The sequence below is a fragment of the Rosa chinensis genome, chromosome 5, assembly GCF_002994745.2.
Source record: "Rosa chinensis cultivar Old Blush chromosome 5, RchiOBHm-V2, whole genome shotgun sequence".
Classification (NCBI taxonomy): Eukaryota; Viridiplantae; Streptophyta; class Magnoliopsida; order Rosales; family Rosaceae; genus Rosa; species Rosa chinensis.
In genome coordinates this window covers 29,663,399-29,674,579 of record NC_037092.1, presented here as the reverse complement: position 1 = coordinate 29,674,579, position 11,181 = coordinate 29,663,399, and the positions used below count along the sequence as shown (strand labels likewise).

The window sequence follows — 11,181 nt, the reverse complement described above, 5'->3', positions numbered from 1 at the left end:
GTCTGTCCAATGGAAACAAGTGATGCGCAAATAGAAATAGCCAAAGCAAAAAGTTTCACTGAGAAATACTAACCATGAGTTCCAGTATTGGAGCGTTTATCCAGATATTGCTTCTCTTCCTTCTTCTCCCCTCTAGCATTTGCCCGCTTCCCCTTGACGCCCTTACGCCAAACCGTCCCATCAGAGACGGCGACGTTTTAGTCTCAAGCTCGCAAATCTTTGCACTAGGGTTCTTCAGCCCCGGAAATTCTCAGCACCGCTACGTTGGAGTTTGGTATAACAAAGTTCCAGAGCAAACCATTGTCTGGGTTGCGAACAGAGACAACCCAGTCAAAGGAATCAGTGGAGTGCTATCGATCAATGGTGATGGAGGCCTTGTCATACATGGAAAGGACCCAAGTACCCCTCTTTGGTCCGCAAACGTTACTCTCTCTTCACCAAACAATTTCACAGCCAAGCTTTTGGATACAGGAAATCTTGTTTTACTTGAGAATGGTAGCCAAAGAGTTGTGTGGGAAGGCTTTGATTACCCCTCAGATACACTGCTACCCTTTATGAAGATTGGGCTGAACCGGCGGTCCGGGTTGGAGAAGCACCTAACATCTTGGAAATCAAAAGATGACCCGGGAACCGGGAGTTGTACATGTGGGATAGACCCGATGGGGGTTCCGCAGTTGTTTCTGCGCAAGGGTAGAGAAGCATTGTGGCGGGCCGGCCCTTGGACTGGGGACAGATTGAGCGGTACCGTTGGAGACTACAATTCAAGTTTTTTCAACAATGAAGACGAGATATCCTTCATGTATGTTTTGTCAACAGGGATCATAAGGGTGGTGATAGATGAATCAGGATCATTTCAGGTGTTCGGGTGGAATGATCAATGGGTCAAATTCTACTCCTACCCGACTGGGTGGTGTGATCCCTATGGACGGTGCGGTCCAAATACTAACTGTGACCCAGCTGCCAAGGACTTTAAGTCGGCTTGCACGTGCCTACCTGGGTTCGAATCCAAATCACCTAGTTTGAGTGTGGGTGAGGGTGAGGGTGAGGGTCGGTGCATTAGGAAAGTGGGAGCGTCCACATGTCAAAATGGAGAAGGGTTCGTGAAGGTGGCGCGTGTAAAATTACCAGACTCGTCTACAGCACGTGTGAACTTGAATATGAGTTTGGAAGAGTGCAAACAAAAGTGCTTGATGGCTTGTTCTTGCACAGCTTACACGAGTGCGGATGAGCGGGGAGGTGGGATTGGGTGTGTGACATGGCACGGGGACTTGATGGACACGAGCACTTTCTCCGATGTTGGTCAAAATTTATATGTTCGAGTCGATGCAACTTCTTTAGGTACGTTCTTTATGTTTATAATAGCTAGAGCTAAATGTGGTCGTCTAAACAAATATGGAAAAGTAGTGAATTCAGAGTATTTAACATCTAGGCTTGCTCACATAAGTGTTAATTTTAAGGGAATGTGAGAGACAAGTGGATCTCAATCACATGTATTAAATTTAAATACTGAAATTACAATAACTTAAAACTTGTATTTGTTCAAGTAAACCCTAATTTGTGTTTGGCCCAAACTCTAAGTTACTTGACTTAGTGGTAATAGAGTTTAATTAGAAGGATCTAGATTCTTATTCAATTTACGATTACTTTCCTTGTGTGACTTGCACGCATTTTTCTTCCTGCGTGCCCCATACTTTAGAAATGTCTAGCTAGTCTCGTTCCTAGAATTATTGAACTTAAACTTGTCATTAAGGGCTGTCTAATCACTAGTCAATTGGATCGACTTCATAAAGTCTGTCCATTAATGGAAATAAGTCATTAAGGGCATTTTTCTTCCTACGTGCCCAATACGCTAGTCTCGTCTCTAGAATTATTGAACTTAAACTTGTGGTTAAGGGGCTCTCTAAACTAGTCAATTGGATTGACTTCATAAAGTCAGTCCGATGGAAATAGCCAAAACAAAAATTTTCAGTGAGAAAAACTAACTATGAGTTCCAGTATCGAAACGTTTATCCAGATATTGCTTCTCTTCCTTCTTCTCCCCTCTAGCATTTGCCAGCTTCCCCTTGACGCCCTTACGCTAGACCGTCCCATCAGAATCGACGGCGACGTTTTAGTCTCTAGCAACCAAATCTTTGTACTAGGGTTCTTCAGCCCCAGAAATTCTGGGCACCACTACGCTGGCGTTTGGTATAACAAGATTCTAGAGAAAACCATTATCTGGGTTGCGAACAGAGACAACCCAGTCAATGATTCCTATGGAGTGCTATCGATCAACGGTGATGGAGGCCTTGTCATACAAGGAAAGGACCCAACTACCCCTCTTTGGTCCACAAACGTTACTCTCTCTTCACCAAACAATTTCACAGCCAAGCTTTTGGATACAGGAAATCTTGTTTTACTTGAGAATGGTAGCCAAAGAGTTGTGTGGGAAGGCTTTGATTACCCCTCAGATACACTGCTTCCCTCTATGAAGATTGGGCTGAACCGGCAGTCTGGGTTGGAGAAGCAGAGTCTGAAAACCATTCAAAACCAACAAACCATGAGCAAATTACATCCAGCAAAAACTAAAGATCAAACATTTTCAAAGCAATAAACTTTCACATCCAGATCTAAAACATCACCTGCTTGTGACGATTCAACGCATCAGGATTTACAGATCGTTCCAACAGCAGAGAAAGAATCTGCAAATCAAACCCAAAATCATTAGACTAAAAAAAACCAAAAAGAACACTGATTCCCCAACAAGAAACAAAAACCCAGAAAACCCCATTTCTCCAAAATTCTTGAACGCAATCACCGAAAACAGAAGGAAGCACCCACCTCGATCTGACCATTAGCGGCAGCAATATGAATAGCAGAGTGACGATCATACATGGTGGTGTGATGCAAGATAGCCGAGTCTCTCTCTACCAAAGCCTCCACCGTCTCCAGGTCCCCAAGTTGCACAGCGCTGAAGAGCCCATGCTCGTCACTCGCTCCTCAACTCAGTCCCTGACCCATCACTCAGACTTAGACTCACCGAGTTGTAGCCTTGCTTCGCCGGTTGCTTCGCCACCTCGCTACGCCAACTGCTTTGTCACATACCTTCATCGGAGCCCTACATCGATTTAGGGAGGATTTGGATTTTGGGATGGTTTCGATTTTGGAATCGTTCTGATTTTGGGAGAAATGGGTTATGTGAGTCACAGTGGCATGTTTCGTAATTTTCTTAATTCTTAATATTTGAGTGTTTTTTTCTATAAAATGGGCTGACAGCTTGTTTCAATTGTTGGCCGCATGGGCTATTGGTTTTGGAGTCTGCTATTGGTAAATAGTAGTGTCATTTTGTAGTTATTGGTAAAAATCTCAACAACAAAAAAATATGAGTTCAGTGATCATTCGAGCCCCTTTGAATCCATTATTTCTGGTAAGATTCTAACTGAAATTATTTGGTGTATTTGAATCCATTGAGCAACTATAGAACTTTACAACAGCTTAATAATGATGGTCTTATGATTATATACATGATTTGTTCTACTATATTATGCTAGTGGAATATAATTTTGTCCCCACACGAAGACTGCAACTCATTGCATTCAATATTATGTAGAGTTCTCCAAATTTTGTGTACATCATCAAGTGTGGAAGCTTGTGGCTAAAGTGGATAAAACGCTGATTCCATATATTTATTTTATTTTATTTGAGGATGATGCACCAGGATTAAGAGTCATAAACAAACAAGTATTGAGTTTGATACTTTACAAAGTATGAGGACAAACTTTACAATTTTGATTCAGTTGGGTGAAGGTACCTGGGAAGCACATTCTTTGTCTAATAATATAGGTCATTCCACTTAATAAATATATTATTTTTCCATCATTTATAGGTAAAAAAAATTTGATTTATTGTATACTGATGTTTGATTCATGATTGAACTGCCAAATAAAAAAAAGGAAAAAGAAAAAAGAAAAGAGTATTTCTATTAGGACCTCCAAATTTGCTCACTTGACCTCACTCTATTATGAATTATTAAATGAGATATATAACCTACTATAAAATGACTATTAAGGAAAATAATTATAGCAAGAAAATATTACATTGATTTTCTCTAGACTTTCTAATTCAATAATATTATATTGTATTTTTTATTATTTTCCTTATCTATTTTCATTTTTCAATTTCACTACATACTGATTAAAACATTTATATATATTTAATAATAATTAAAACTATGATTAAGATTTTTTTTTAAAGGACTATGATTAAGATTATGTGACTTAAAAATGTATGATATACATGATGAAAGCATATTGGTGAAGAAAAACAAAATAAATCATATTATGACCTAAATCTAAGTTATATTTGTGAACAAAACAAAAAATGAGCTAGCAATTAAAAAAAACTAAACAAATATTTAAATAATTAACCTTGAGGTATAGAAAAAAGAGAAAATAAAATAAACATTAGAAAAACTTATTAATCTTCTTTTTTTTTTTTTTTTTGCATTTGCATAGCTAAAAAAAAGTTTTTTTTTTTTTTTAAAAAGGGTTATTATCACAAATGGTACCTGAACTTATCCTCTATTTTATCGATGATACCTGAACTTCAATTTTGATCACAATCGGTACCCGAACTTTTCGATTTCATTTTAAATGGTACCTAAGGCCACCTTCGGTCACTATTCCGGCCAAAAAAACCCAAATCTATATAAATAAAAAACAAAAAAACAAGTTCAAGGCAAGTCTATTACCAAAAAATCATCACTATATATGATCACAACCCTTGAAATCATAAAAAATCATCACTATGATTGCCTCCCATGCCGTTTTTAGTCGGAATAGTGACCGGAGGTGGCTCTAGGTACCATTTAAAATGAAATCGAAAAGTTTGGGTACTGGTTGTGATCAAAATTGAAGTTCAGGTACCATCGATAAGATTGAGGTATAGTTCAGGTACCATTTGTGATAATAACCCAAAAAAAAAAACCACAGAATAGTTCATGTTATTTTATTGTTAATTAGAAAGGGGCCGCGACCACTTACCCAATTTCAGCTTACAAATTGTCCACTTGCTCCACCAACAATTTTTTAACCTCATTTAGTCATTTACCCAATCTAACATGTATTGACAGCTTTGCCCCTATCATTAAATTGAAACCATCGATCTCTCTCTTCTCACTCTCTCTCTCTCTCTCTCAAATCTGCCTCCTCACCCAAACCACCGTTGTCGATCTGGCAACAACTTCCCTGGCGGCTTCTCTGCCATCACCGGCTTCAAGCCCAGGTAGTTCCTCGAGCCCTATCGGAATTCCAGCAAACCCTAACGCGCCAATTCTGGGGCGTCGCCTCGTTTCTTGCGCCACCACTGCCTTTTGATCGATTAGCTTCTCCGCCCGATTGCGATCGATTCGAGCCGGGTGATCACCCACCCGGTCAATCACCGATGGCGTTGAATGAAGACGAAGATGAGAAGGAGGAGGAGGAGTGCGCCGTCGGAGCCGAAATTACAGCGATCGGAGCCGGCGCTGGAGCTTCCTCAGCCTCCAAGAGCGATCGATGGCTCATAAAACGACCGACTCGTCGTCCAGACCTGAACGTCGACCGACGTATAGCCTTCAAAAGCCGGATACGAAGCCATGGTGCCGCCGAAGATGGTGATTGGGTGCCCAAATTAATTTCTGTTTTTTTTTTTTTTTGCTACCCACTACATTTCTGGCTGGTCAAATTTTATTTTTCCAGTAGTGATTGCTTTTTTTATTATGATTTGGTGGCAATAATAAGATTATTGAAAGGCAATAATAAGATTACTGAGGGGCAATAAAATATTTATTGGGACAATAATAAGATTATTGGGGGGCAATAATAAGGTTATTTATTTGGATAAACCTCCGAAAGCTTTCAAAATTCAAAACATCTTCATTTTTCACTAATTATTGATCCTCAATAACAAGTTTATTGGGGAGCAATAATATGATTATTGGGGGGTAATAAAATCAGACGACGGAATCCGGTCACCAGGCCGGCAGTCGGATTCGGGATTCTGGTGACTGGTTGTCTGATTCCGGTCACTGGACGCCCGATTCCGGTCACCGGTCGCCGGACTCCGGTCACCAGTCGCCGGAGTCATGTCACCGGTCACTGGTCACCGGTGCACAGCAAGGTGGAGGATGACTTCTCTCTCTAAGTGAGAAAGAGGGAAAGGGCAAAAAAGTCCCAAAAATAAATAAAAATAATAAAAAAGAATTAATTGGGTATTAGGGAAATAATCCCTTAGAGTGTTTTGGGTAAATGGGTTAAAAAACTGTTGGTGGAGCAAGTGGGCAATTTGTAAGCTGAATTGGGTAAATGATCATTTCCCCAATTAGAAGGGTTAATTTTTGAAACTCAATACCTTGTATTTGAATTTTTTTTTTTTTTGAAAAAGAGATTTATATTGTCTGATTAAGGAATGAATATGTAATTAAGATTTACAGAGTAATTAAATCTTTTTTTTAAAAAAGAGGATCAAAGGATTTCACTCCTACCCCCATGGTGACTCAAACTCATGACCTCGATCTTAGGTAGTAGAGTAATTAAATCATTGAAATGACTAAGTTTTTTATTTTAAAGATAATAGTTTGTTTGCAAATTATATGAGTGAGGTTTAGTGAGTAAATTTAGTATTTGAAAATTTCATAGGAGGTGTAAAAAGCACAGGAGGTCAAGTGAGTATATTTGGAAGTTCCAATAGAAAAACTCATAAGAAAAAGAAACATATTTATAAGGGAGGTTAGTCAGGGTAATTTATAAAAAAGATTAAATTAAACTAATAGAAAATTAGAAGGGGTGTGTGAATAGAGAAAAAAGGTGTGTGAATAGCACCACACAAAAAAAAATTGTATTTATGCTTTTTGTGCGTTTTTAATTTTATTAGAAAAACTATTAATATGCTTTGATTATGAGTTTCTATTTCTAGATTAAAGGGTATTTTGCGCAATCCATATTTTGGAGATGTCTGAGGACTTCCTTTTATATTATAGAACTATAGATAGCAGTCCTGCTCAACTGGTCCCCTTTATATTATAGAACTATAGATAGCAGGCTACTCAATTGGTCAGTTGATCTCCATGCTCAGTCGTGCTCAATAGTGATGAAAAATAATAAGGCAGTTCAAGTGCTTATTATTTTCCATTCTTGGATATACATCAAACGTCAGTTGGGTAACTTTACACAACTGAGTACTAATTAATTGACAACCAGAGCATGACTCAGATAGATAGATAGATAGATAGATAAAGAGAAGAACATGCAAGCCTAACATCAACAACATCAACCCAAAAACTAAACAAGACCCAACAAGCTAAGGAACCTAGCCAACTCTATCCTCCAACAGCCATTATCGCCGACATCCAAGCTGCCATCAAAACCACTGAGACCATTATTGCAATGTTCCTCTCTACCTCTAATCCATAAGATTTCAATAATCACCAAATCTGATGATTTCCTAATTTTCAGGTCTTTGGATTTTTTTTTTCCGGTACTTTGGATTTTGGGTGTTTACTTATTTCATACCTTTGTAGCTCAATATGCAAAGTCAGGTGATTCTCTTAGCAAGAAGGCAAGGCTGGCAATTTCAATTGGATCTGTTACAGTTTTTATTCTCTTACTTACCCTTTATTGGTTGGTAAGGATGAAGATGAAAGGTAAATAAACTTGATCTTGCCTTCTATTCATTTATCAACATATTTCACCTCACTTTTATGTAAACTCCCCTATTTTGCATTATGAAATATCATCTCATGTGACTATATCAAGATATGAATATGGAAACAAGCTTATAAAAAATTACTTTTTTGTGTTTAATAATAGGTAAGTGTAGGCAAAATAAATATCCATTTGAACTTACTGCTGGGTTAACCTACTTTGAAGAAGCTACTGGTGGATTAGCTCTTGATGATAGTAGAATAAACTCAGAGTTACTATTATTTCATCTAAACACCGTAGCCACAGCCACAAACAATTTCTCCATTGAAAACAAGCTTGGAGAAGGAGGGTTTGGCTCCGTTTATAAGGTAGCTCCCCCTGTTATAAAGTATCAAATAAAAAATAAAATAAAAAAATGGGTTCATGCGTCGTCTGAGCTACTCTCTTTGATTTCTCAAATTCAAATTTCAGGGGATACTTTACGATGGAAAGGAAATAGCTGTAAAAAGACTATCCAAGTTTTCTGGCCAAGGAGTTGAAGAGTTTAAGAATGAAGTTCTTCTGATTGCAAAACTCCAACACAGAAACCTTGTTAAGATTTTAGGTTGTTGTTTTGAAGAAGAAGAGAAGATTCTAATATATGAATACTTGCCAAACAAAAGTTTGGACTCTTTCATCTTTAGTGAGTCTTTCTTTGTTATATATATCTACAATTATTATTTGTAAGTTTCTTCAAGCAAGCAAGAGTAATTAGTTACTCTATATTTCTTACTCTATCCAGATGAACCAAGAAGAGCACTTTTAAGTTGGAAAAGACGCTTCGAGATTATCTTGGGGATTGCTAGAGGGCTATTATATCTTCATGAAGATTCAAGACTAAGAATTATCCATAGAGATCTAAAGGCCAGCAATGTTCTATTGGATAATTCTTTGAACCCGAAGATTGCAGATTTTGGTATGGCTAGAATATTTAGAGGGGAGCAAACTGAAGCAAACACAAATCGTGTGGTTGGAACATAGTAAGTTTCCTCTAAAATTAGAAAATCTCATAATAACTTTTTGGTTTATGTGTTATCAGACTCTTAACAAACACTAAAGAAGTACAAATAGCTTGTGGCAAGCATACCCAATATAACTGTTATTGAATGAAGCTTAACATTCGATTTTTCTGTTCTACAGTGGTTATATGTCACCAGAATATGCAATGAAAGGACTGTTTTCAATAAAGTCTGATGTGTATAGTTTTGGTGTTTTATTGCTAGAAATCATTACTGGCATAAAGAATGCCGGTTCCTATGAGAAGCATCCATATTCAAATTTGATTGGACATGTAAGCGGTGCAAGTCTATCTATTTTTAAACAATGACTGTCATAATATACACCCTACTTATAATGCTAACTTGATAATGACCAAACTATTTTCAGGTTTGGGAGTTGTGGAAAGAAGGCAGAGCTGTGGAAATCATTGATTCATCTATAGGTGAATCTTACCTTGTTAGTGAAATAATAAGGTGCATTCAAATCGCACTCCTGTGTGTGCAAGAATTTGCGACTGACCGGCCAACCATGTCGGCAGTCGTTTCAATGTTAAGTAATGATGCAGCTCTTCCTTCACCAAGACGACCCACACTTTTACTGACAACAATGAGTCCTAGTGGAGACCCATCCAGCAACAAAGGAGGTAGTTCAGTAAATGATGTCACATGTACAATTGTAGAAGCTCGCTAAAGGTTTGTTGTATGTCTAGTTGCAACGATAATCTAATTGAGCAACGTATGGAAGATTCTATTATCTTCCAATTGAGCTTCTGAGTTATAAAGAATGTAATTAGGGTGTTAACTTGAAGCATATAGAGATAAAGGTGATCTCTATCCAAATGAATATTGATTGTTAGTTTCTACCCCATTGCACCCTAATATATTTGATTGTGAGTTTTGATTGTTAGTTTGGATACCTATAGTACAACTATGTCACCAAGAATAAGTAACACCCTTTTAGTGCACGAGCCAAGGTGCAACCCCACCACGACATGGATCTCGTAGACCAATATCGAAGCTACCCCGTGGTGGTTAAAGGTGGCCAAGACCAATATCCTGGATGCTTCATAATAGGCATTTCTAGACTCTCTTGCATCCCACATTGGAAAATAAGTTAATGGAGGAGAGCTCGCTTACTTATAAAAGAGACCTCCTCTCACATAGATAGGCATCCCATTACATCTTGTAATGAACTTGGGCCTCAAGGCCCAAACACATAGTAAAAAGTTCAAGTGTCTCCCCCAAAGCGGGAGACGAATTGAACCACTATACTTCTCTTTCTATTAAGTTAACAATTTGTAATCTATATCATAACTTTTATTTATTATACCTCCAAGATAATTCATAATTTGTTGAATGGCAACTCAATTTGTTTATTCATAAATGCCATAGTACTTCAATAAGCTTTGATGATATTTTGCCTTGTTTTTGTCTTGTAAGCATCAACATCAGATTAAAGCAATGTGGAAAGATGTAACCATCTAAGCAATTACTTGATTGGGAAGAGATATGTCAACAATGAATTATGCCCATGCATTTTCATTAATAAGAGAAGTTGCGGTATATTTCGTTGACATGAACCTAATTAGAACTTTAGATGAAATAAAGGAAACCGCAGAGCACCTGAAATCTCAAATTTGAGATGAAAGATCTTGGGAAAACTCAGTTTTTCTGTGGTTTAGAACTTGCACACCGTGTTGATGGAATTTTGATTAATTGGCTTGCACACAAAAGATGCTTAGGCAATTTAATGAAGATGAAGTCAAGACTGTTAGCACTCCCATGGTCGTTCGAAGTCTTGACCCTAAATAGGATCCGTTTCATCCTAAGGATGATGACGAAGACGTGTTAGAGGTCAAAGTATCCTATCTAAGTGCAATAGGCGCATTATTGAACTTAGCACAATGCACAAGACTGGATATCTCCTTGACTGTGAACTTATTAGCTGGATATAGTTTTGCGCCAACGTGACACCATTAGACTAGTGCAAAAAATATCTTTCGATACCTAAATGATACGATAGATATAGACTTATTCTTTCCCTACAAAGAGAAAAACAAGTCTGATATGATGTGATTTTGTGCTTAAATGCATCTTACGCACAACAAGGACACAGTCATCAAAGAATTGGGAAATATTTAAACCTAGAAATATCGTACCTCATGGATCTTGAGCTAACTCAAATCCAATGATTTATGGGTCACAAAAATCACTTGTTAAACTAAAGTAAAATTGGAAAATGGCTAAGTGAGACACCAAGTCTCACGCATACATGGCTTAGGTCTCACTAGGCCTAAAAAGTAGCCAAGAACACACCAAAATAAATTGGTAGGCTCAAGGCCTTATGGTACTTACAATGAAAAATGTGAGCAAATATTTGGGGGAATCGACTTTTGGTTTTGTAAATTGACAAGAACCTAGTCATAAAATTGGTTAATTTCCATAACAAATTTTCATTGAAAATTACACAATGTCATGAATAA

The 11,181-nt window shown here is 37.6% G+C and overlaps 1 protein-coding gene across 4 annotated transcripts; it reads left to right on the top strand.

Moving 5' to 3' along the window:
* Positions 1-51: 51 nt before the first annotated feature.
* LOC112202635 (G-type lectin S-receptor-like serine/threonine-protein kinase RKS1) lies at positions 52-9,911 on the top strand. 4 transcript variants are annotated; one of them, XR_002937496.2, is made up of 7 exons: positions 52-1,338; positions 7,538-7,660; positions 7,827-8,029; positions 8,133-8,343; positions 8,443-8,680; positions 8,924-8,991; positions 9,087-9,160. XR_002937496.2 is itself a non-coding variant. In XM_024343633.2 (7 exons), the coding sequence occupies exons 1-7, from the start codon at positions 75-77 to the stop codon at positions 9,387-9,389; spliced, it is 2,493 nt and encodes an 830-aa protein (XP_024199401.1). In that variant the 5' UTR covers positions 52-74; the 3' UTR covers positions 9,390-9,911. The 4 variants fall into 4 exon arrangements, 3 of the variants coding, with proteins under 3 accessions (XP_024199401.1, XP_040362400.1, XP_024199402.1); XM_024343633.2 differs by having other exon boundaries at positions 8,841-8,991; positions 9,087-9,911; XM_040506466.1 differs by lacking the exon at positions 8,924-8,991 and having other exon boundaries at positions 9,087-9,221.
* The last annotated feature ends 1,270 nt before the right edge of the window (positions 9,912-11,181 follow it).

Excerpts from the sequence above, each read along its gene's own strand:
- LOC112202635 (XM_024343633.2), top strand. The coding sequence starts at position 75 with ATGAGTTCCAGTATTGGAGCGTTTATCCAGATATTGCTTCTCTTCCTT. Across the intron at positions 1,339-7,537 it reads AGTCGATGCAACTTCTTTAG|CTCAATATGCAAAGTCAGGT; the intron begins GTACGTTCTTTA and ends ATACCTTTGTAG. Across the intron at positions 8,030-8,132 it reads GGTTTGGCTCCGTTTATAAG|GGGATACTTTACGATGGAAA; the intron begins GTAGCTCCCCCT and ends TTCAAATTTCAG.